Genomic DNA, 25,121 nt, shown 5'->3' on the forward strand with positions numbered 1-25,121 from the left:
TTCTCACACAGCCAGGGTTCAAAGACACACACTCTTTCACGCCCACACCTTCACAGGACTATCTAAGAGGTAGGGGACGAAACAGTCCATTACTGGAAAGGGTACTAACGTTCAGATGATGCACAGTAAAGCTTCCGCAGGATGGACAACACTTACAGATATATGCTAAATTGTTGCTCTCTTCCTCCTCAGGAAAAAAAAAAATCAGAGCACCAGGTTAGGTAGCTCTGTAGAGTAAACTGTAAATTCTATAGCACACTAAATCCAAATATATGTGTCACTGATCACTGTGGTTTGCTCATTTATGTACACGGCAGGGGTTGTTATGTATAGGGTATGAAATGGGTTTCATTTACAGTCGATTGAGGCAACCTTTGTGGTCGTCTCTCAATCCAGTTGCTTGGATGAAAGGTAAGATGTGAGCTCTAGCTTTCCCAAATGTACATTGATGTCCAATAGGGAAGAGCTATGGCTGAAAGAGTCTCCACTCAGTCTCCGTTCTCTTTTCAGTCTGAGTTATCTGATATGAAGTCCAGTATGTATATATATGTATATATATATAGTAAGGTGAATTTCTTATTGACATAATGGGTTGGTTTAGGCTCTCTCTGTGATTTATTAAGGGTCTGGTTCTGGGAGGAAGGTTTGGTTTCGTTCTGTTTGTCCGCAGCCTGGGTGCTCAGCCAGTATGAGAATTCTGGTGTCTGGCAAGGGAGAGGCGGTCGTTGAAGAGCTGCCCGCACACATCGCATTTGAAGTACTTGTCATCCGCCTGCTCGGCACCACCCGCACTGGTGCTGGCCCGTTCGATGTAGCCAGAGGACTCGCCCGGTGCATTGGCAGGCTCGAAGATGATCACGCTGGCGTGAGTTTTCAGATGCTCGCCGAAGGCTGCGCTGGAGGCGAAGGTTTCTGTGCACTCATGGCAGTTGTAGTACGGTTCTTCGACCTCTATCTCTTGGTCTTCTCCTTCCTCTTCTGGGTCTTCGATGTCTGCACCATCGGGCTCGTCTGCGTCCCCCTCTGGGTCTTCAACATCTTCTTCCTCTGGCTCGTCGGCTCTCTCTTCTGGGTCTTCAATCCCGGCTCCATCTGGCTCGTCAGCATCGCCGTTTGGCTGTTCAGCTTCTCCATTGGGCTGCTCAGCCTCTCCGTCTGGCTCGGCAGCTTCTCCGTCTGGCCCTTCGGCCTCTCCGTTAGGCTCTGCAGCCTCCACCTCAGGCTCAGCGGCCTCCACCTCAGGCTCGGCGGCCTCCACTTCCGGCTCCGCCGCTTCTGCGTTTGACCCCTGGATTCGCAGTACTTCCTGTGGAATGAGGACATTGGCTTCGACCTCTTGGGCAGTGGCGGCTACTATTTCGGAGCCCCCTTCTTGCTCGGGGTGAAACACCATACGCTCGGTGATGACGGTGTCGTCGAGGAAGGGCTGCCCGCAATCTTTGCATTCGTACAGGGGGATGTGCTTCCTGAGGGGCTCGGTGAGGAAAGAGGCGTGGGTGTAGGAGGGCCCGTACTCATAGGGCTCGTCCTTATGAACTTTGGTGTGGTGGTCCCCAAGCTGTTTGGCAGTGAAGAAGCATTCGCCACAGATCGTGCACTCGAAAACCTTCTCTTCGGTTTCACTTCCCTGATACTCGGTGAGGGCTAGGCCCTGAATGAAGATCTCATCCGCCAACTCATTCTGCTCCAGGATTTCATCATCCCTGTGCTGTCGCATGTGCTCATTCAGAGCAGAACTGTGGATGAAGCCTTGTCCGCACTGACGGCATCGGATGGCTGAGCCGGCAACAGCAGGATTCACTTCTGTCACACAATTTCTCCTGGGCCGCACGGGCAGGACGGCGACGAAGCCATCATCACAGGCCTTTACAGAATACAGCTGGTCTTGTTCGTGGACTCTCTGGTGCTCGAAAAGTAGTGAGCTATGAATAAAAGATTGCCCGCACTTCGGGCACTCATACAGCTTCTCTCCAGAATACTTTTTCTCAAACTCGCTGACGGAGTGGACGTGAACTTCGGAGTGTGCGTATTCGCGACTGTCAACCAGAGTCTTTCTGCTGTGGACATCCTGGTGGCTTGTGAGGTCTGTGAGGTCAGTAAAGCCCAGCCCGCAGTGCTGGCATTCATAGATTGTGTCACTGGTGTCCTCTTTCTTATGTTCAGCAGAGCCTTCTGGTTTCTCCTGGCCATGGGCCTCTTCACCTTGCGGCTCCTCGCTGCGCATCTCCTGATCAGCGGGTTCCTTGTCCTGGGGCTCCTGGCCATGAGGCTCATCACCGTGAGGCTCCTCGCTGCGCATCTCCTGATCAGCGGGTTCCTTGTCCTGAGGCTCGTCACCATGAGGCTCCTGGCCACTGGGCTCTTTACCATATGGCTCTTTGTCATGACTTTTCTGACCATGAGTGTCTTTATCATGGGGCTCCTCGGCATAAAATTTCTCTTGGGCATAGATTTTCTGTACATTGAGGTGGTTGCTGGTAGCAGAGCGTTGTCCAAACTCTCTGAATTTGCGCACTTGTTCTTGAATGAAGCGTTCGTGGGCATAACTGGTCTGGGGGTCACTAGGGATGAGGCTGCGGATGACAGATCTCTCATAATGTCGCCTTCCAGAAGGTCTTTCTCTGTCGTGGATCTTCTGGTGCTCAATGAGGTCAGACCTGTGAGCAAAGGCCTCCCCACATTCCTGGCACTCGAAGAACTTTGCTCTACGGCGAATTGCCTGCAGACCACCAAAAGGTAGGGGGTGGATAACAGAGGCCTCATTGCTTCTGGGCTCAATGTATTTCTTTTTGGCGCGAGCTTTCTGGTGTTCACGAACACTGGAGCTGGGAACCGAAAAGGTGACGTCTTGATTAGATTCGCGCAACTCTCCAGAAAGACGTGGAGACTCAGCACGGGACAAGCTACTCGGTGCGATGAAGTCCTTGTGGCTGATGCTGCTACTTCCTTCGTAAGCATCACCTCTGGTAGGAATCTTCCTTCGCTTAGTGGTAAGATCTGAGATGTAAATGCAGGATTCTCCTTCCTCATCCCGCTCAACCTGGTCATTTGCCCTGTGACGTTTCAGAGGCCGAGGAGCCGGCAGGCTGTGGATGACAGAGGCCTTGAATTCTTTTCCTTCATAGGCGATCCCTCCAGAGTGGCGCCGGGTGCTAGACTCTGCCACTGGTTTGGGTCTACTGAACCCCAGCGCCCCATGACTCTTCTGAGCTTCTGCGGAGCCCAAGCTGTGAATAACAGACCTCACGTAGGATTTCCCTGGGGAGCCATTTTCCATGGTGGGAATTTCCAGCTTGTCATTAGGGTTGGTGCTGATGGTGAACGGCTTGTCTTCATCTTTGTTTTCAGGTGGTCTTGTTATAGTGTGGCTCTTCTGAGATTCGGCAAAGGGTTTCTCATATCCCCTGCCATCGAAGAAATTCTTTCGAGAACGATGCTTCTGATGCTCACCGGGGTCTGAGGTTTCCATCAGCGCATCTCTGGCATTGTTAAAGTCGAAAAGCCTCTCCCTGTAAGTTTTCTGGCGCCTTTTGAAAGACTGACTGGGGACAAAGGTCTCCTCACACATCCTGCTCTTGTGTTCAAACGGGTTTCCTCTAGTGTGGATTTTCTGGTGCTCCCGCAGGGATGAGAGGTGAAAGAAGCTCTCCCCACACACCTTGCACTCATAGATTTTGTCTTTGCGGTACATCCTCCGAAACTCATTGAAGTTTGGGCAGGTCAGAAAGGGTTCCCCGCGCTCACGCTCGCGTTCGCGTTCGCGCTCCCGCTGCTCCCGGGCACGGGCCCGGAGGCGCTCGCGTTCGCGTTCGCGCTCATTATCTCTGTCGTCTCCCGGGTTGCCGCGACCATGGATTTTCTGGTGCTCAATCAGGGCAGAACTGTGCAGAAAGGTCTCCTTGCACACCTTGCACTCATAGAACTTGTGTTTGCCGTACATCTTCTGCAGCTCGCTGAAGGTAGGGCTAGGCATAACGGCGTCGTCATCCTCCTGATCTCTACACTCCGCCAGATACTCCCTAGCATGGATCTGGCGATGCTCTGCCAGGGCGGCACTCCTACTGAAGGTTTCTCCACACTCCTTACACTCAAAGCGCCTCCCCCCACCCTGGCCTTTTTGCCCGTCATTGATAGCCACACTGTGAATGAAGGACTCCCCGTACTCATAGAGGTTCTCCCTAGTGTGCATGATCTGGTGCTCGACAAACTCAGAGATGACACTGAACGACCGCCCGCACTCATCACACACATAGGGGTTGGCCGCGAAATCCATCGCCTGCGAGTCAGAGAAGGAAGGGCAGCTCAGGTTGCCCATGCTCATCGCCTGCCTCATCTCACTGCCACACTCAAAGGGCTTCTTCCTCACGCAGCTCTTATGCTCATGCCCTGAACTCTTCTCATCGGAATCAAAATGGTAGCGCCTCTTCCTTTCTAGAGCCCTGCTACGGGAAACCAAGTCTGGGTTGAATCTGAAGCCTCCCCTGAACGCGCTCCCCTGGATCACTGACTCTCTTTTGTTGGATGAACAGTCCTTCCAGTTGTCACTGGGCCTAGGGAACCTCGGAGGGGGACGCTCAGATGGCTCCCTCGCTCTTCCGGATCTGGGGTTGCGGGACACGTCCTTGATGAATTTTTCCATTATCACTCCATGAGAAGATTCATCTTCACAGATTCCGCGCCGGTGGGCTGGCTTTTTTGCTTCAGGCATGGGTTTCAGACCTGGAAAGAAACCCCCATATGTAATTCTTCCCTAGTCTCTAAGCTCAGGATAGCATTTTTCTGTGGTGTCTGAGAATGTGCAATGTGGATGGTTCTCCATGTGTGACCGGCTTGTCACTCACCTCGACTGGTGCTTGGGTAGGCACTTCTCTTGGACCTTGATGAGTGGCCTTGTGTCATGTGAGAGTGTCGGTCATCTTCGGCAAGCTGTACTCCTGGTTACAAGAACAAAATGGCCGTTAAAATGGACACTGAAGACTGCAGCTCCTCACCATAAATTGATCCCCCCAGCCACAGTAAGTATGAACTGTCTCATACTCATATCTTTGAATGGCTTGCTTTTTCTTCATATTCATTTTCTAATCTGGTGGAAGCTGCATTTTGCCTCCCTTGGTGTAATCACACCTACAAAGGGGTGTGAAAACTCCCCATATGTGTGAGTTCAGAGTCTCCTCCTGTAGTCTTTACCTCCTGATCACGTCTTTGAGAGACTCCATTCTTTCTGGAGGGGGGGTGAGGCGTTGGGGGTATCTCTCTCTGTAGCTGGCCCAGAGTGGCCTCAACCAGGGATTCTCCTGTTTCAGCACAGCTGGCTGGGGGTTCGTGCCTGCGCCACTATGCTCCTCCCCTGACTTCTCAATGTTCTTTCTCTACTTACTGTCGAGCACTACACTGTCGAGCACTAGATCCCTTGGTATTACGGGTTCCTGCAGCACCTGCCTACGGCCACCTCAGGCTACGGGTTTCTGGAGGAGTCCACAGTGGACCTGAGATCATATAGACCAACTCTGTGACAAAAGCCATCTTCCTGCTCAGCCCCAGTCCATATAATATATTCATCCAACCAAAGGATTTCTTTACAACTCAAATCGCATTTCTCCCCAGAGGGGAAAGTTCACCAAAGGCTCCTTGTTATCCTTGAGATCCGAATATACTAGCACGGGCTCAAAGGCCTTGAAATAAGCAGGGTAACCGGAGGCTCTACTGACGGAGGCACTGCGTGTGGCCGCGGGAAGGGGGCCCTTACCCAGCGAGAGCAGCTTTCTGTAATTCTCCAGGTTGTCCTGAATTGGGTTCTGAGGCTTCTTGTCCTCTTTGAGCTCCACGACATTCTGGTAGGACTCGGCGTCCTAAAACAGCAAACACAGGCCTCTCAATGGAATCTGTCCCCGCGCATGTTCAAAGAGAGACTAATGCTGGCGACATGGGTGCTACTATGTGAAGTTATTTAGGAAGTGCTCACGGCATTTGGGGTTCTGAGCGATCCAGGGCAAGTGTTAACTAGGGGCCTACGTCGTACCTACCTTGTGCTACACTCTGAGGCAGATCCCAAAGACGCATGACACATATTCCTTGCCCTCATGCAGCTTATAATTTGGTTGGAGAGAAAAGACTCAGGAAACAATTAGAGAACAAGAAACAGTAAATTGGGATACAGATCATAAACGCTACACGGGTTTCTGGGAGGGACAGTTCAGGGTGGGCCTGAACAGTGAGCCAAGGCTTTACAGAGGGCCTCCCGCGGGGCCTGGAGCGGTAGGTGAAATTACAGTTATGTATTGGGGGAGAGGCGGGGAGCTGGTGGGAAAGGCCACGCAGGCTAAATCATCAGCATGCATGGTGCACTCATGGGAACAGAGAGAAGACGTGCTCTAGCAGACATCCGGTCAGGCCACGTGGTTTTAAGTTCCCTTCCGGTCTCTCTATTGCAGAGCGTGGCTGCAATGTAGACTTTCCAAATAACTCAACGCATCCAAAAACTCTCAACTCAGAGCTATCTTATAGATATTTCTCTCAAAAGGAAATACAAAACTCGGTTAACACTCAGGAGCGCCTTCTCTGCAAGATCTTAAAGGGCCCTTGCTTATTACCGGAAGGCGGTACCAGAGTTTCACTGTCTGGTGAGCTGCACTGCTCGGGGTGATGGCGCTGAGGCCTGAAGGGATCCTGGAGCGTGGAGAGGGTACTGTGGGAGTCTATAGGCTTTGGAGCTGGAGAGAACGTTAGGGTCAGAAGCAGCCCACAGCACTCAGGAGCTGTGTGGCCTTAGATACAGAAATCTTTCAGAGCCTCGGATTCTTCATTGTAAAATGGTGAGAACTCGCAATACTGTAGCACGGCGGGTAAAGATCCCGCAACGTGCTCGTTGTTTAAATATAAAAAAAAATTGTGCAAAGGAAGCATTCGTGTTCTGATGTTAAATTTATTATTGTCCTGTTCCTGGACGGTGGCTTGAATTTTAATAGAAAGGTGGGGAATGTGGCAAAACAATTTAAAAGAACAAGCATCAGAGTTAAGAAGGAAGCTTCATGAATGCAACTGCCCATGGCCAGTCATTCAGCGGGCTAACGAGGAGAAGCAAGCGACAACAAAAATTAGGGCAAAGAAAGGAAACAGAACTTCAGGATAAAACTTTTTCTCAGTTAAGGGCAGAAAATTAGGACAAAAGACAAACTCCAAACCAATTCAGGAAGCATTGCAACCTTCACAAAACCACCGCCCCAGAAAGCTAAGTGCATTCTTTTTGTTGGGTGTCCTTCCTCTTTTCCTACGCTAAGTTCCTTGGAGGTAAGTTCTCTGTGCCACTCAGGGTTTTGAGGGGCCTTGGCGTTTATTTACAGTCGAAGACAGAGCAAGAGGGTACATAGATGTGCCTAAGATAACACAGAAAACCAGAGGTCACAGTGTGGAGGCTAGCAGAGAGTGAGGAGTCAAGAGTTTGGGGTTGGCAAAAAAGTCACCATCCCTGGGGTACAGGGAGCCCACGGGCAATGGCAGACTATTTTTTTTTTTTTAATATTTCTTTCTAATTTACATAAAGTCTGAACAACATTGCTTCTAGAAAACAAAATGGCGCTTTTGTATAAAGATAAGTTAATTTAGGGAGCCTTAAGGCAGTTGCTGGATTTATGTTTGCTATCATCTGTGATTCCTAAATGTGCGTTAAGCTGTAAACAAGTTGGGGTGCATGGCCCAGTTCAGGCTCTCACAACATAAGCTCTGCACATGACCTACGAAGGGATTTACATGTGATTGAAGAGACAGCAAGAACACCGAGAGTGTTGATTTGCACCGTCTAGGGTCCTGTTTCCTCCAGGGGTCAGTGAATGAGAGGCATCTAGACTTTTTGTACTATGCAGGTGCGCTCCTTGGTCAGCAGCTCTCCACAAAGTCATGGAAGAGACCGTGAGCAGCAAAACTAGATGAAGTTTAATGATCAGATGCCAGGAACTCAGCCCTGGACGCCTTAGCCATCTCCCTGGCTCTTCTTTGGTTTAGTTCTGATCAGAAAGCCTTGGCCTGTGCTCTCTCTAAAGGCTGGGGTGCCCCTGAACCTCAAGCCTGGCCCACTCTTCCTAGCCCCTCAGAGGTCAAGTGCTGCTGCCTGGAAGGCATTTTCCTCTCATCAAAATCAAGACTGTGTGCGGTCATTTTTGTGAACGTTCTGTGTCTTTGAGAACATTCGGAACATTCATCACACAGAAGTAGTGTTTATATGGAGATTTACTCACGCCACTGGCAACAGCGTCTCAGAGCATGGATCCCGTCTGTCTTTGCCACAGCTAAGTTTCCCAGGGCTTAGAGGCTTAATTGCAAGGGAAGTGAAGGCCCTGCCTCTGGCCCATCCCTTTCTTCTCAGGCCCACTGATGCTAAGGCTTTCCTCCTCCTCCTCCTCCTCCTCCTCTTCCTCTTCCTCCTCTCCTTCTGTCAAGAGCCAGCTCAAATCCCATGTCCTCTTCCCCTTTAGCAATCGCCCTAACACATACTGCCCCTTAGCCAACGACTACTGTGACTGCTAACACAGTGTGTCTACCACGCGCCAGAGAATGTAATAGGAACTCACAACACACACACACTGACACATGTGTGTGCCTCTGACTCCTCACTGTGGCACTGGGAGCCAATCCTCACACCCATTTTTACTGATGAGGAAACTGAGGTTCAGCTTTGTTGAGGTGTCCAATTCCACGCGTCAGAGGGTGGCACAGCCAAGTTTTGTACCCCAGTCTCATCAGCTCCAGAGCCTTTGCTCTCCCTGCTCACAACCTTCCTGCTCCTGATCTCCTGGGGGCCAGTAAGATGTGTAGAATCCCTCTGCCACCTACCCTAACGAGGGACACACGCTGAGGGGCAAGCACTCCTTCGTTGTGTGGATCAGTTCAAAACAAAACAAAACACAAAAGCCAGGCAACAGTGACTTTGGCCACTCGTCACCTGTGGGGATAGTCCCTGCCTTGTCTTTAGAGTGACTGAAGGCTCTCAGTCACAGGTGGCCCTCTAGGGGGAGGTGAACACATCGTCGGGGAAGAGACGAGTATCTGTTGTGAAATGAAGATAGGTTTTTTTTTTTTTTTTTTTTCTGGAAAGAGAGGAGACCTGAGCATACCTGAGAGCGAGACTCATAATCCATGGAACGTCTGTCATCATCTCTTTCCAGTCCAAAGTGTGGTCTTGACATCACAGGCAGAGAAAGATCCCGCTGAAGCAGCCCTGGGAAGGAGGAAAGATGTCAGGGGACTGCAAGACCTAGTCTAACACAGCAGGGCTCAGAAGCTGTCTGGGATGTAAGTGTGCAAAAAAGAAAAAAAAATTGTCTGTTTTCTCTGCTTTCTGTAGAAGAGCCCTGCAATGTCCCAGGGTCCCTGCCCCATCTTTCCTAACCTTAGAGTCAGGGGCACGCCACAGTTGTGAGGGTTCTGGCATGGTGTCTGTATTCTGAGTCTCAGTCACTGACCCTCTTTGGTCCTCTCATCTGAGACCAGAGATAAAGCCTAGAGGATTTCCAAAGGTACCAGAATATATTGGTAAATGTGACCGACTTGAAGAACATCTTTTCTGGGTTACAGTTTTGGGGTGCCCTGCTGATAAGATAAATACGGTAGCTCCCCAGTCCAGGAGGAACAAGAGATAAAGGGGCTCCGGTGGGGTGGCCTGGCGTGAGCACCAATAATACAGTTACATGGTGCTTACTGCTTCTCCTCTTTTAGTCGGTAAAAAGACTTCAGCGGGCCATGTTGACGCAGCATCTCCCATGAAGGGCAACGCTGCCCTGATGAAAAATGTGTTTGTTTTTCACGACCCTACCTCTGTCTGTAGTACTTCCCCCCCCCCCCCCCCCCCTTTTTGGAGCAGCCATGGGTACATAGAAATATATATAGTTTTCTTTTAAACAAAATATGTCTGCTGAGAGGAAGTTCAGAGGCTAGACCCTGGGAGTAAACATTTCAGCAACAGGAATACAACCCAAATTGAGAACTTGGGCCATCCAAGGCCCCTGTGCACACAGCCTCTGCCCTGAGCCTCAGGCCAGCACACAACTTACTGCTTCTGGGATTCCTGCTGTATGGCCAGCGGTCTCGAGGCTCCACATCTCTGCTTCTGCCCCGGCGCTCCTGGTCTCGGTCACCTAGGCAGGTCAGGTTGTTGAGTGATCAGAAGTGCTTTGACATATCTGTGTTTCCTTTACATGTGTGTGCATGCCTTCCTTGACGAGATGGATCCAAAATGGAAGGTTCCAGATTGCTAGGCTCAGAGCTATCCTACAAGCTTTTCCCTAAGCAGGGCAAACTAAGTCTGTAAGCTAGCTTCACTTCAGACATCCCAGTTGCTTTCTCAGCTCCTAAGTGGTCAAGTCCAAAACCAGACCTTCTGTGTCTAGCCCAGGTGACTTTAAATGGCACAGCATTCCACTGTAAAGAACCTGAAAAAGCGGAGCGCATGTCCACCCTATGAGCAATTCTGTCAGCACAGCCTGAAGTAGACGCTAAATAGTGTAAATATTGCATTGTTTAAAAAGCCCTGCGTGTGATTCCATCCTAGGTGCCTTGATATAAAAATGCCTCAACTAATCTGCTCTCCGTGGGTCTCTGAGTGATGCCGAAGTCTTCATGGATGCCTTGATGCCCCTGGGCCTTGTTATAATGTAGTGTTTGGTGGGGTGGGGTGCGGTACTCACTGCTGAAAGAGTGGGATGATCGAGGTGGTGGGGTTTCTCTCCCAGTTCGGCTCATGTCGTCGTCACTGGTCATGTCACTGTTGGTGTCGTCTGAGAAGACACCAGACATTAACTTAATGCGTCTGCCTAGGTGGCCTCTGCTCTCCCTAGCAGCTTCAGTGCCCAGGCCTTTCATGTTTCATCTCAGCTCTCTTTGGTGGCACCTGTCTACGCTTGCTACTTAAAGACTGGGTGGGGGCTGGAGAGATGGCTCAGCGGTTAAGAGCACTGACTGTTCTTCCAGAGGTCATGAGTTCAATTCCCAGCAACCACATGGTGGCTCACAACCATCTATAATGTGATCTGGTGTGTACTATATACATAATAAATAAATAAAATAAATCTTAAAAAAAAAAAAAAGAAAAAGAAAATACCGCCTTAAAAAAAAAAAAAAAAAAAAAAAAAAGACTGGGTGGGGAACATGGCTGTAGCCATGTCTCCTTCAACCTCACATAAAAGCAGACAGCATGTGACTTCCCGAGCTACCACACCATGATGGTAATGGAAGGCTCTCGCCCTAATGGACTTCCTCCTATAGGAGGGACCACTTTCTTCTGCTGGCTCAGGGGTAATTCTTATCAGGAAACAGTTTGTTTTCCAAGGATCATTTGGCCACAACATTAGAAGGTCAAATCTAGCTGGAGGCCATGAATAATATGCCCAGGTTGACCCTACTCCTTGCCCCACCTTGGTAGGACCAAGACTAGCAAGTGCTGTATAAGCCAACTGACACCATCCTCTGTCATGTCTCACCTTCCTGATGGTACATTTTGTAATTCTCCAGTGGAGTGGTGAGTTTTTCACAGTCGTCTGTCTATTTTGCTCGCACCCAAGGGCTTGAGCAGCTCAGGGATGGTCAGCCGATCTCCTCTTTCTGTGAGGGACTGCCTGCAACCAATCGAGGCAGCATTTTCAGTCTGAGTGGGGTTTTTTCTGAGACCCAACAAATTTCATATATGGTAAGTTTAAAAACTTCTGAGGAAAGAGTTTAGACCAGCTGGGTCTTTTCTCAGGACACCATCTAGCCCTTTAGCCATGTAATTCTTTAGTTCACACAGAATGTCTCAGGTTTGGTGGCAGACAAGTGATTCAGAGTTAGCATTTCCTCAAATTAAAAGTTGCCATTTGGAGGAAGCAAACACACAAGTCAACAGAAAGCATGTGACAGCCTGTCATAGCACTTGTGGACCTTGATGGAGCTATACGTATTGTGATTATTCTGAACTAATTGGGCTTATTTGCCTGTCTCCCAGCAGGAAATTGCTAACCCAAGTGAATGGGGAGATTTGTTTTCTATGTTATTTAATCCCTGCTATTGGACACAAAGATAGTGACATACATATGGCATATTGGATTTAGTGTATGAAAAGCCACTTATATGCCAATGTGCAAATGTTATCAGGAATGCAGAAGAGATCAACACAGCTCATCACAAGAAGTGTTCTAACTTCTGGGCCAAAAAAAAAAAAAAAAAAAAAAAAAATGACATTGCTTTTCTTAGGAAATTCAAGACTCTGGTACACAAATATGATCTTTTTTAATATGCTCAAGATTATTTGGCCAGGCCAATAGAATAGCATTTGATAAACAAGAGCAAGGAGGAACAAAAAACTTATGTTGATGTGCATGTGTGTTTGTATGTGTTATGTGCATGTGGGAGAACACATGTAGAGGATAACCTCGGGCACTGCTCCTCAGGTGCCAACCAGTTTTTCTTTTTGAGACAGGGTCTCTCACTGGCCTGGAACTCGCCACTTAGACTGACTGATGCATCTGTCTTCACCTAACCAATAGTAGAATTACAAAAGTCAACACCACAAGTTTTGTGTGTGTGTGTGTGGTGTGTGTGTGTGTGTGTGTGTGTGTGTGTGAAACAGGTCTGAAACTCACAGAGATATACCTGACTCCTATGTGCTGAACCTAAAGGTTTGTGCCACCATCACCATGCCCAGCTTCACACCTGAATTTAATTAATCAATTAACTAATATTTTATTTTTGGTTTCTCGAGACAGGGTTTCTCTGTATAGCCTTGGCTGTCCTAGATGCACTTTATAGACCAGGCTGGCCTCGAACTCACAGAGATCCTCCTGCCTCTGCCTCCCAAGTGCTGGCATTAAAGGCATGGGCCACCACGCCTGGCTTCTGAATTTAAATTTTAATATGGGTTCTGGGGGTCAAACTCAGTCCTCATGTTTTCAAGGCAAACACTTTACTGGCTAATCCATCTTCCAAGCCTAAAATAAATGATAGTTTTAAGGGTGGGGTGACCAAAACCCACACCAGAAGTACTGTTTCTTATGATGCTAGAAAGAATTCATTTGTGACTTAAAAAAAAAAATAAGGGGAGGGGCTTGGAAATGAAATAATCAAAAGTTGTCCAGCATTCTTGCTTACAAAGGAAGGAGCACATTTATGTGCTGCTTTCAGAATTGCAGATTTCAACAAAATTAGGAGTGTGTATATTCAGTCCTATCTGCTCCTCTCTTGTGAACCCCCTGAGATGCTCAACAGCCTTTGGCCAAGAATGTCATCACTCAAGTGTTCTTGGTAATAGACAAGATACAATCTATCCAGCAGTGAATTGTTGCATAGTCTTTCAAGAACAAGGTGGCTTTTGAGTAAATGGGTATAAGATGGTCTCTAATACACTTAAGTGTTGAGACATTATAACACTTAATAGCATCAAATGAAATACTCTGATGGAGGAAGAAGTCTGGCCCAGTGTAGCCCTGAAAGGCCACCCATACAAATGTCTGAGTTTTTAGGTCCGAGGAGTAATTGGAGGGAGGAAGTTGGGGAGCTGATAAGATACAAATTCATTGTATGCATGTATGTAGCTTCCAAAGAATAAATAAAAGATATTCTTCTTTTAAAAATGCACCAGATCAGAGATATACCTGAAGATGACTGGACACAACAGAATGCTGAAGTATCCATACATACGCCCTACCCACAGGTCCCTGGGGAAAGGGCTCATTTGTCTTTCTCTTAGCAAATCTTTCCTGCTCCTAAGGGTAAACACATTTAATAAACACAGTCTAACAAAATATAAAAAATGATCAATGTCCATGAAGGGCTATCCGACCAACTGAAGGATGGGGCTGCTCCAGGGTGAACTTGGTGCATAATGAGTTAAAGGGGAGTGGGAGCCATTATGCACCATTCCTAAAGTCTTAGCAAAACCCAAAACTAGGAGACTTCTGCATATAACAAAGCTCTACCTCAAATGAACACAAGGAAGGAGATTATTAGATACCAAAGGTGTAACCCCAGAAGTGGGGAGGGAGGCATTCCCCCGACCACAACGGCATTCCATGTTATTATCCTGGAGGCCCTGGCTAGTGCAACCAAAGCAAAAGAAAGATGTAAATACTGCACTATTTTGGATATAAACAGTATATTACATTGTATTGTTTTGAACTAAATAAACCTTACTGGTAAATGTAGCAGTAGAAAAATCCCATTAACAGCTAAATAAATAAGTTCCCATAAATATGCTTAACAAAGTACCTTCAAGTCTAAATAAATATGTTAAAATGTTTAGAGAGGCATAAAACATATTCTAAATAAATTAAGATGTATAAAACACACACATATATTCTCTCTCTCTCTCTCTCTCTCTCTCTCTCTCTCTCTCTCTCATGCACACTAGCCTTTCTTGTGAGGAGCTTTGACAAAGTTATAAATTCAACTTCTAGAAAATAAATGCACATTGGTAAAAACAGCATTGTGACAAGGCAGCTCTAGGAAAGGCAGGGGAATTCTTTGCCTGTCACGTGACCCTGATGTATGAAAATAACGTGGTTCTGTCCAACACAAGGAGTGTAAAGGAAGTCCAGATATGCATTTATGTGTCAGTACGTACACATATGGGGGCTTAATTTGCCGATACAGGAAGAACTGTTAAACCAGAAAAAAAATGTTGGATTATTTAAATGCAAAGTCTTCTTAGGACTAAATGAAAAGTTAATTTCAACAAAGAAAAGAGTGGACAGCCATCACTTTATAGTGTTGGATTTGTTTCTCAAGCATTTATTTCCAAGGTTAGACAGCCTTTTTACCTTAGTAGAAACCAGTGCTGAGTCAAATCTCCTTTAAAAAATTATATTTTTCAATTATGCCTCCCTGGAAGGCTGAGCCACTAAAGCCCAGTGACAAACACACTGTGACGTGACTAAGCTAATTTAGTGAACTCAGAAGAGAACCTGCCTCCTGAGTTCATTAACAACTGAAAGTGAGAAAAAAGTCTCTTACTGTGTCTTACTAATCAGTGAGCCATTTTCTTGAAGAATGTCACTGCTTTAGTTCATAATTATGAATGTAATACAGTTAGGTACTACAAAATAGGGTAGAAACTGCAAGCCACACCCAATGGTCCAATTTGCCATTATCACTAAAGTTCTTTTTTTTTAAATTTGTATCTATTTAAAATTTTTTATATTATTACATGTGCACATATATGTGTGTAGTGTGTGCATACATGTTCATGTGTGTGTCTGCAGAGACCAGAGGTTGATGTCATGTGTCTTCCTCTATTACTCTCCATCTTACTGCTTGCGAGTCTGCCACTGAACCTGGTCATTTTGTTTTGGCAAGACTCTCTGGCCACTGAGCTGTAGAGACCCACTCTTCCCATGGACCCACCCTTCCCAATCTCTTGCTGCTATGGTTCCATGTACAGGCTACTGCATCCAGCTTTTTTCACGGGTGCTGGGGATCTGAGCCCACACCCTCCAACTTATACAGCAAGTGCTTTGCCTGTGGAGCCACACCTCAACCCCTCTTAAACCCTTTTAAACCTATACGTGTGTTTTTTCTTACTAAAATATACTGATTCATGGGTACGTAAAAATGGCAATGCTGCCCAAGAAATAAAATCATAGATGAGGGGCTTCAGCTTGAAATGTCTGATGAATGACAGCTCACTTGAAAACTACAACTGTGTGGTTACTGGTATGTATGGGAGTATATTTAAACTAAGCTGAAAGAAAATATTCAAATACATTCATGTCTACTACTCATGAAATAGGGAAACCAAAGCAAGCAAACAAAAATAACAACATAAGCCAACCAACAAAAAAACCTAGATTTAAAAAAAAAAAAAAGTCTCCTAACTTCTATTTAGGGTGTTATCTTAAATTCACGATTCATCTTTGGGTCTGTTTATTTAGGTGTGTGATTTTTTTTTAATTTGCAACTTTTTAATAATAAAGTTCAAAATTAAAAACTATTTTAAAAATTAGAAATAAATCTAATGTTGGTTTCTACATAGTTTATTCGGGTTTATCAGCACTCCCACTGCTCTGCTGGGGTCCTAGTGACAAGGCCTCCTTTCTCTCTGACCCCCAAAGTCTGCCTGTGACACCCTGCTGCTATTTGCACTGGCTTCCCCAGAGTGTGCTGGAGGCAGGCTGGCTACCAGGCACTGAATCCCACTCACCCTCGCCAGACTGTTACTTCGTTTTCTTTACATACCAAGACTGAATTTCTGGCTCTATGGAAAACCCATTTCTTTTATTTAATGACTCCCCCTTACCACTCCCTCACACACTGCCCTTCTGCTTTTTCTTCATGCAGGAACCTTAGCACACGCTGGATATCGGAGCGCATCTGGGTGGCCCACAGATACTGGCCTGACTCTGAGCTACAAAGGGAAGCTAAAGAGAAGAGGCAAATGGTGTGGGCTATGCCCCTCCCATCCTGGGCAGATGGATACTGAAGGGTGTCTGGCTATCTTTCTACTTTTGAAGGGTCTGTTCATAAACACAGAGACATGAAATAGCCTTATGAGTTGGAACATAGGAAACCATATGTCAGCAGTACTGCCTATTGGAAGATGGCATTGCCATTGTGGTCTATGTGGCAACGCTGATGCCAGTCTTTGAACATAATACTTCTATCTCTCATTTCAAAATTAGAAGAGGGATATGGGCATAGAAGTTAGCATAATATATAATAGAGTTCATTAGGTATCTTTTACCCCAAATGGGAAGGGTGAGGTGGGATTTTTTTTTCCCTTAAGAGAAACTGTGGGTGAGCATTCTGGTGAGCAGGTATACACACCAGGGGCTAAATGTGTCTGCAGCTGTGTGTGATAAGAGAGAAATCATATGACTTCCCAGGCTCTAGTCTCAGGCCCCCACATCCCCATCAGAGGAGAGAGAAAGTCCGCCCCCATCTCCTCCTACCCCATTTCTACTTACTTACTTACTTTGTGCCCTCACCATTGAGCACCTGCATTAAGCCCACTAACTCATTCTACCTACCTCATTTAAAGGGGGCTGGAATTGAGAACTTTAAAGTCAGGAACCGAGGAGGTTACTCTTGTCATCTCTCAGGGACAGCATGGTGTGCAGTCTCTCCTCTCTTCTTGTTTGTTCCAGTCTCCTGCCTCTTTCTGCAGACCGGCATTCTCTACTTCAGAATGGCCATGGAGTCCAGTGCTGTCCCGGTTGCAGGCCTAACCTCACCTCCCAGCTTAAATGCTCTAACACTGACAGGGCCATCCATCTGGGTCCCTTCACCAAAAATCTGACTCTGAAAAGTGCACACTACAGCCTGATTTCTTCTAGTAGTGGGGTCTCAAACTCACATATGCTGAAGGGTCACCTGGGATGCTTCTGACAAAGGTAGCTATCTTTATTGAGGGACAACTTAAGAAGTGGATGTCTCCCTAGGACATAGGCATTGCAACTGGGTCTCTAGGAACTAGACTCTGGCCTTACTTTCCTAAGCTTAAATGTGCAAGAAGAACAATAAAAAAAAAAAAAAAATATATATATATACATATATATATATATATAGGACAATGGGACCTTTTTTGCGGGGAGTGGGGTAGTAATCTAACATGGGCAAAGAATGAAAGGACTCTAACCCTAACACTCAGGCCAAGGCCTTTACCCTCTGGTCTAATGGCTCTTTCAGGCCATCTCTACAACATCCTGTGCTGCTTCTACCTGGTGTAAGCTTAGCACTTACCACACTCCAGCCAAATCTCCTTATTGTTGTCCATTCTTGAGGGATTTCCCCAAAGGTTCAGAAAGAGAGGAAATAATAGCTAAGAGTTCAGTTTTATGATCAGCACTAAGACAAGGCTACCTCAAAGACGCAAAACGTCTTCCAGACCACCATGACATAATGACCAGCTGATCTTATTTATTTTAGGGGTTATGGGCAATGGGAATTCAAGCCATAATGCATGGCTAATCCAACCATCTACAGGCGAGAGATCTTCTCTAATCAGACCCAGCCTGAATGGAGATGGTGGAGAAGAGGAGTAAGAGATAAGGAATCTGGTCTTCTGGTTGCCATAGCAATGGCGTCACTATGGCCAGATGGTTGTACTGGGCCATCTTAAAGGCCAGTGCTATTGAGTTGGTTCTGATTTCATACTCACCCACCAACCTCCTCATTATGCTTTTCATTTCCCATGTAGGTTTGTCTACAGGGAGAAGAATTTGCTGATAACACGCTTTCCAGTATTGGGGTCCCTGCTATAGTCCTCTCCCACCATAAATCTATGGACCAGATCTGAAGGGTCGGGGCATTTTGTTTCAGTTCCCATGTCGGTATAGTTCTAAGTGGAGTCCCTGAACTTTGTAAAATGTGAGTCTACATACATGAATCCTTCAGGAAAGGAAGATTCCTAACTCTTCGTAGACTTGAACACCATCCTGGATCCCTGGGGACTTCATGTGGGTCAGGAAAACACCAAGCCAACTTTGGGGGGGCCACTCTGCCATGTAAGCCCCTCCCCAGGCAGCGCTCCCCCACAAGCATAGCCAGCTATTTTGCTAAGCACAGTTCCTTACTTTCCAGATAATAGGAGTTTTCATTCAGTAGGGATTGTACCACTCACTTCTGGAGTGCCAGAGTCTGGCAATGGTTCTTTCCCAAATAGGCTGAGTATCAACACTTGCGGATGGATTGAACAAATGGACAACCTTGGAATAGTCTGCTCACTTCTCCTCATCATGTGTTTCATCATGTCTGGTCTGAATCAGTCAGCAAACTAGTAAAAAAGGGAGCAAGTTCCGTGAGGTCTCCCTTCTTGGCAATACTCCAACACGCCCCCTTCGCATCTTTCCAGGGCCAGGACTCCAAGCCAAGCTGCCTCTCACCCAAACTCCAGGTGGTTTCCCCACACCAAGTGTTCCTGCCCTGCCCTCTGCACCGTGCGGCCAGATGAGTGCTACAAACTGTCATCCTTGTGGTTCAAACACCTCAGTGACTTCCCGTTGTACTTCCAGTTCGGCCCAAATACTTACCATTGATTTTCAGGCCTGGCAGAAGGAAGCCCTCGAACTTACCTGTTCTTACCTCAGGCAGCTGCCATTTGTCTCTTCTCTTACTCTAGACATCCTGGGGTTTCAGCTCCTCTCTCTGCATACCTCAGGAGCATCTTTGACCCCTGTGATCACTCTACTCTCCCCATCAAACATGCAATCAGCTTTAAGGTTGCCCAGCATCTCAGGAGGTGCCATCTGTCCTCTACCAGATTAAGTTTGTGTCTCTGTGCAAATGTGTACCTTCAATGGCATGAACCATACAATCACATTTTTTTATACATTTTTACACATTTTTTACACATTTTTAATCCCCCCATAACACTCCATGAAGAGAATTCTCTTCCAAGTTGAGATGGTGTCCTTAGTACATGGCACAACATAAACAGAAGATAGGTGGCAGATGGGTAGACTTTCTCCTATTTAAGTCACCCACCAAAAGGCAATCAGGAAGAAACAGGAGTATCTGAGTGTCAGGGGCAGAGATAGGAGACTGGAAAGGGTGGAGTAAGGCTGGGGGGAGAGGGCTGGGGGGAGAGGGCGGGGGGAAGGGGTGTGTGGAATTCTAGCAAATTCGTGACCCACCAGACAGGTATGCATGTTCTCAGCGAGCACAACCGCTGTTCCTGTAGTTGTGTGGCACATATGTACGTCAGGAAAATGTCAGTGTGAGGAAGGGGAGTGGACGCTTCAGAGATGGGTGTGGTGCTCTGAGGTGGGACTGTAACTCACCTGGACCAGCCACCTAGGTGTTGGAGGACCTAGTTAGCCTTCCTCTTGCAGGTTGTCGCCAAGAAGGATAGAAGACCAAGAAGCAGAGCTGTAGAAGAAAAAGGAAAACATGAAGCACCTGATTTATTTCATAATTACAGTATTCTTGAGTGGGAAGCCACCACTTTCTTTTTCCCCCTATGAAGGCAGATATCAAATGTGTTCAGGACTCTACCCAGGACCAAAGGTCATGGGCAATCAATTATTCCCAAGACACATGCGGTACCCTGGACTCTAATTATAGGCTTTTCCTATGTCAAGGGCACTGAAGAAATTCCTGAGGTATCTTCAGGGGGATTCTGGATTAAGTAATCAATCCAAGAACCCAATTGGTTACTAATTAGCTATGTGACATTAGCCACCCTCTAAGTGCCAGGAAACAGGATGCATGTGACAATTAGAGGGAAATTAGAGGGGGCACTTAAAATCTCTTCAGTAAACAGTACTGGGATTGCCTACCCAGACTTTGATTGTCAAAGCAGCCTTCTAAAGGCTCCAACAAACTTCTAGGTGTTGCTACTGACTCACACACCACACCCCTTCCCTTTAACTAACTACCCATTCCTCCCCACTGGGTCTGACTTCATCCTTCCCCCCAGGGTTCTGAGCTGGGCAGTTGGCTGTGATTCCCTTCTGGTGGCCATGTATGAAAATAGTGGTTGCAGTTACCTATGTGTAAGGTGTAAGATGGAGGCACTGCAGCCCCTGTCATCTGCTGTACCCAAGATTAAACCTGCTAAGGTCTCAGTCCTTAGTCTGCCAAGACCAAACAGGGCTCTGTAACTGTCGCTTATTTAAAAAAAAAAAAAAAAAAAAAAAAAAAGACAGCCTCTTCGGACTTGCTGTCTGCAGGTGACATATGCACACTGAATGTCAGACACCCCCTTGTGGCCAGCAAAGATGGCACCAGGGATGGTGGGTGGGGCTGTGAGATCACGTCAGTCAGGAATAGAATCCCTCCCTGAAGCCAGCCTGTGTTTTCATTTAAGAGGACACCTGCTCAGTCAACACCAGAAGCCCCCTTGTGGCCAACAAAGATGGCGCCAGGATGAGGCGGGCACTGCGGTCAGTACCAAAGAGCCCCTCCTTCTGGCCCGCCTACTGCAGCAAGCTGAGATGTCCTTCAAAATGACGTAGGCAGAGTGAACAAGACGCCCCCTTGTGACCAATAAAGGTGGCATCAGGGCGGGCCGACCTCTGTGGCCCATCACTCAGGGAGAACTCCTCCTTCGAACCTGCTCCCTGCAGCCAGCTGTCATTCAAGATTGTTCATGCGCCATAAATGGCAGGGCCATAAAAAACGAGGCCATGATAAACAGGGCTGCATATTAGACACCACCCCCCCCCCATGACAAATAAAGATGGCGCCCAGGTGGGCAGGACTCTGTAGTCCGGATCAGAGCTCCGCCCTTTGGCCCTCCTTCTGCAGCAAACCAAGCTGTCATTCAAGATGGCTACTGCACCATAAACGTCAGCAAAGATGGCGTCAGGGTGGGCGGAGCTCCTTGACCATAAACGTCAGCTGCTCCCTTATAGGGCTCTGTAGTCACTCAGGACCATATACCCTCCCCCTGTGGCCCGCCTCTCGCAGCCAGCCAGCCCAGGTGTCAATCAAGATGACACTCTCCCAGATAAACTTCAGACCTCCCATCTATGGCTAACAGATGATGATAAGGCGGGTGGAGTTGTGTGGCCCAAAATCAATCATGACAAGAAAACTCCTCCCTTAGGTCCACGCCCCGGATGTCATTCAAGATGGCGTCTGCACCGTAAAGATTAGAGGCCGGCTGTTGCCAGTGAAGATGGCGCCAAGTTGGGCGGGGCTCTGTGCGTAATCAAGACTCAGGGAGCCACTCCCCGTGACCCGCCTCTTGCCGCAAACAAGCCCAGCTGTCACTCAAAATGATAGCCGCAGAGAACTTCAAACGCCCATACGTCAATCAAGACGAGAGCCACTCCCTTCGGCCCACCCCTCCCCTGCAGCCAGATGGGCTGTCATTCAAGATTGCACCGCGTCACATCGGCCATCCCACCCTCCACCCCCGCCCCTTCAGAGCCACATCAATCAAGACGAAAGCCACTCCCTCCAGCCCCTCCCGCCCCCCGCAGCCAGATGGGCTGTCATTCAAGATTGTACCGCGTCACATCGGCCATCCCACCCTCACCCCCGCCCCTTCAGGGCCATGTCAATCAAGACAAGAGTCACTCCCTCCAGCCCCCCCACCCCCGCAGCCAGATGGGCTGTCATTCAAGATTGCACTGAACATATCGGCCATCCCACCCCCCCACCCCCGCCCCTTTAGGGCCACGTCAATCAAGACTAGAGCCACTCCCTCCGGCCCACCACCCCTCCCTGCAGCCAGATGGGCTGTCATTCAAGATTGCACTACGTCACATTAGCCCCGCCCCTGTCCCGCCCCTTCATAGCCCCTCCCTGCCACCAGCAGCCAGCCAAGATGGCGTCAGGGTAGGTGGGGCTCAATGGTGACTCAGGACTCAGGGAGTCCTTCCCACTAGCCCGCCTCTCTGCAGCAAGTCTGCCCAGCTGTCACTCAAAACATCAGCCTGGAGCTCCGGAGCCCCGCCCCTTGGCCAGCAAAGATGGAGCCAGGATGGGCAGGGGCTGTGCGGCCGGCCCCATCATTCAGCACGATAGCCCCGCCCTAAAGCCCACCTCCTGCAGCTAGTGGGACTCATGATGGCGCCCGCAACAGTTACCGTCCGCTGCGCCGCGGCTACTGCCAGCAAAAGCCGATCAAGGCCCTGATGGCCTTGTCGGTCACTCAGGACGACAGCCCCTCCCTCGCACTGCACCTTTCCCCCGACACCGAGATAGGACAACACGTCTTAACTATTCATAACCGTCCCGGAGCGCTCCTCGTATACGGAGCCAGATACGCCCTAGGGTCAAACAACAACAACAACAACAACAAAAAACCATCCAAAGGGTGACATTCTAAGGCTCTATACCCAAAACCTAGCCACGCAAAAATAAAGAGTATTTCGGCCTACAATTCCACGCGCGTGGCGGCAGCATTCGCGCGGCAAGCTAGGGTCTGGGGCCACCGATCCACTCGGACAAGGCAGCATTCGGGGTGCACCTATAGAGGACATAGCACCCTGACATGCTCAAGCCACTTTGGCCTTTGCGTCTCCTCTGCCGACAACCTCAAGGAACTGCGCCTGCGCACGCGGCAAATCGGCTGTCATTTCAAGATGGCGCCTGGTGGGCGGGCCCTGCTTAGTCCATTTCCTCTCCCCCCCCCCCCCCCCCGCCCCACGGCCGCAAGTGGGCCAACGTCACTCAGCCTTAGTCCCGCCCCTACCACAGGCAGCCAATCAGAGAGAGCCTGCACAGCAAACCGGTCCCCACCCACTGTCCAAGATGGCGCCAGCTGGGTGGAGCTCTCAGAAGCGTCTCCCAGCCCTCCTCTCTGGCCCCGCCCCTTATGCTGCTCTTAGCCCCGCCCGCCGCCACTGCGGCAAAACAAGACCCGCCCCCCCCACGGACCGTGCCGCGCAAAGAAGCCGCGGTGGACGGCTAGGTTGCGAAGACCCAGCCAGCCAGGCGCCCTGGCGATCCAGTTAAAACTACATAACCCCTAGACTTTGCTGAGCAAAAAAAAAAAAAAGGAATCACAGAAGAAGTGCCTCAGAGACCGCATTCTGATGTCCACCTGGTGGTCTTGTGACAGTACTCGCGCATCGTGCGCGAGGCTCTCCGCGCACGCAGGCGAGACACGAAGCCTGAATTCGGCCGGGATTCTGGGTGGTTTGCCCCTAAAACTCTAAGACCCTAAGATCGCAGGGCTCTGAGGCTCCGAGGCCGCAACTTACGGAGTAACCCTTAGGTCCCAGTTACCGAAAAGACATCCCCGCGGTAACGCGGTTACGCGGTAACTCGGTAACGCGGCAGCGCGGCCACTCCAGGGCGAACCCCCTTCCCAAAGGCGCAGTCTGCAAGCCTTGTCAACCACCCGTGGGGAGCCGTGACATGGTCTGCCGCTCCTGGCCCGCGGCAACGCACCCCGAACACCGTCCGAAACTCTGCAGACGGTACCCGAGAGGGTGCATGCCGCTGGGCAGGCAGGTGGCCGGCTGACTCACCTCCCTGGAGCACCGCACTCTGCGCGCACACAACCCGACCGAGGTCGGCTGTCTAGTCCACCCACACTGAACCGGGCGCCCGGCGGCGCCACCAGCCCAGAGTGGACATCTCGCTACTTCTCCTCCGATGCTCTTCCTCCCGCGACTCCTGACTCCCCAGCGTCTGCAGCAAGGGCTCCGGGACACCTCCTTGTCATGGTCCTCTGCAGAGGCGGAGCTTCCTCTCTGACCAATCCGAGACCCTGTTGCCCGTTTCTGGCCCTCGCCACGCCTCCCACACCCTGCCAATCAGGCTGCTGTTGTCAAGGCAACAGCTTGGCGCCAAGGCACGGAGTTGACGTCAACGGAGTCGGTCTAAGGGGCCCCCAAGCAGGGTCTGGAAAAGGGGGATGGGATGTGGGTGTGAAGGGATGCAGCCCCCCAAAAAGAAATCGAGGTGAAACAGAAATACCTGCTAATGATGCCCCAATGCAAAACCTGAGAAGAGAGAGGGGTGGAAAAGGACAAGCGTATATTTGTCTAAAATAGGGGGAAAGGGAAACATGAAAAATCGAGGCAGAAACATGTACGTTGAGGTCTAACCACGAATGATAAAGGTAGAAGAAAGGACTTTTCTGCCTGCAACACCCAACCACTAAGCTAATTTCCTTAATAAACGAAGAGCTATCGGAAACCAGCAAGGGAAAGACAAAAGCAAAAAAGGGAGGGGGCGCGCAAAAAGAGACGGCAAGTCACAGGACAATACAAATGGCTGGAAGGACCGTGGCCTGACTCTCGGCATAGCGAGACGCCGACCTGAGATACCGGGTGAAGGCGGCTTATGGCAGTGCGCTGAACTGCATGCTGTCACCCACCATTGCATGAATCCGCCGCATAGAATAGCAAGGAACCGCGAGGGGGGTAAGCGGGTAGATTACCAAGCCTGCCTCTGATAGAAGAAATTTCTATGTCACCGGGAAAAATAACGGGGGTATCGCTGCCGTAAAGGACCTAGATCGTAATAGATTCAATGAAATAAAACACGTTGCTGAAGTTTGTAGAAACGAAATGGTAAGTGTGGCTTTTTTTTTTCCTCCTCTCTATCTCTCTCTCTTTCTCATTCATTTCTTTGTTAAAAATAAATACAAATGTGGGAGAAGCTTCTGGAACGATGTGCAAGAAAATTTTAGCTGGTTACCTCTAGGAAAAGGAATGGGGGAGGGGAAGATAGACTTACCGAAAGATGATTTGGGCTTTATTCTC

General features: G+C 48.8%; 2 protein-coding genes across 3 annotated transcripts in view; one reads left to right on the forward strand and one right to left on the reverse strand.

Moving 5' to 3' along the window:
* Positions 1–679: 679 nt before the first annotated feature.
* On the reverse strand, positions 680–24,064 carry Peg3 (paternally expressed 3). Of its 2 annotated transcripts, XM_051162306.1 has the most exons (9): positions 23,880–24,064; positions 19,734–19,821; positions 11,469–11,603; positions 10,677–10,766; positions 10,044–10,127; positions 9,108–9,211; positions 5,747–5,849; positions 4,842–4,934; positions 680–4,719 (listed from the first exon to the last, which is right to left on the reverse strand). In XM_051162306.1, the coding sequence occupies exons 3-9, from the start codon at positions 11,482–11,484 to the stop codon at positions 680–682; spliced, it is 4,530 nt and encodes a 1,509-aa protein (XP_051018263.1). In that variant the 5' UTR covers positions 11,485–11,603; positions 19,734–19,821; positions 23,880–24,064. The 2 variants fall into 2 exon arrangements, with proteins under 2 accessions (XP_051018263.1, XP_051018264.1); XM_051162307.1 differs by lacking the exons at positions 19,734–19,821; positions 23,880–24,064 and adding an exon at positions 16,983–17,362.
* A 140-nt stretch (positions 24,065–24,204) lies between these two features.
* LOC127203049 (ubiquitin carboxyl-terminal hydrolase 29-like) overlaps positions 24,205–25,121 on the forward strand; it is a 230,338-nt gene continuing 229,421 nt past the window's right edge. The window contains exon 1 of the mRNA XM_051161863.1: positions 24,205–24,929. Coding sequence (XP_051017820.1) covers positions 24,927–24,929 — 3 coding nt within the window. The 5' untranslated portion in view covers positions 24,205–24,926. The remainder of the gene's footprint in view (positions 24,930–25,121) is intronic.

The sequence above is a fragment of the Acomys russatus genome, chromosome 19, assembly GCF_903995435.1.
Source record: "Acomys russatus chromosome 19, mAcoRus1.1, whole genome shotgun sequence".
NCBI classification, from domain to species: Eukaryota; Metazoa; Chordata; class Mammalia; order Rodentia; family Muridae; genus Acomys; species Acomys russatus.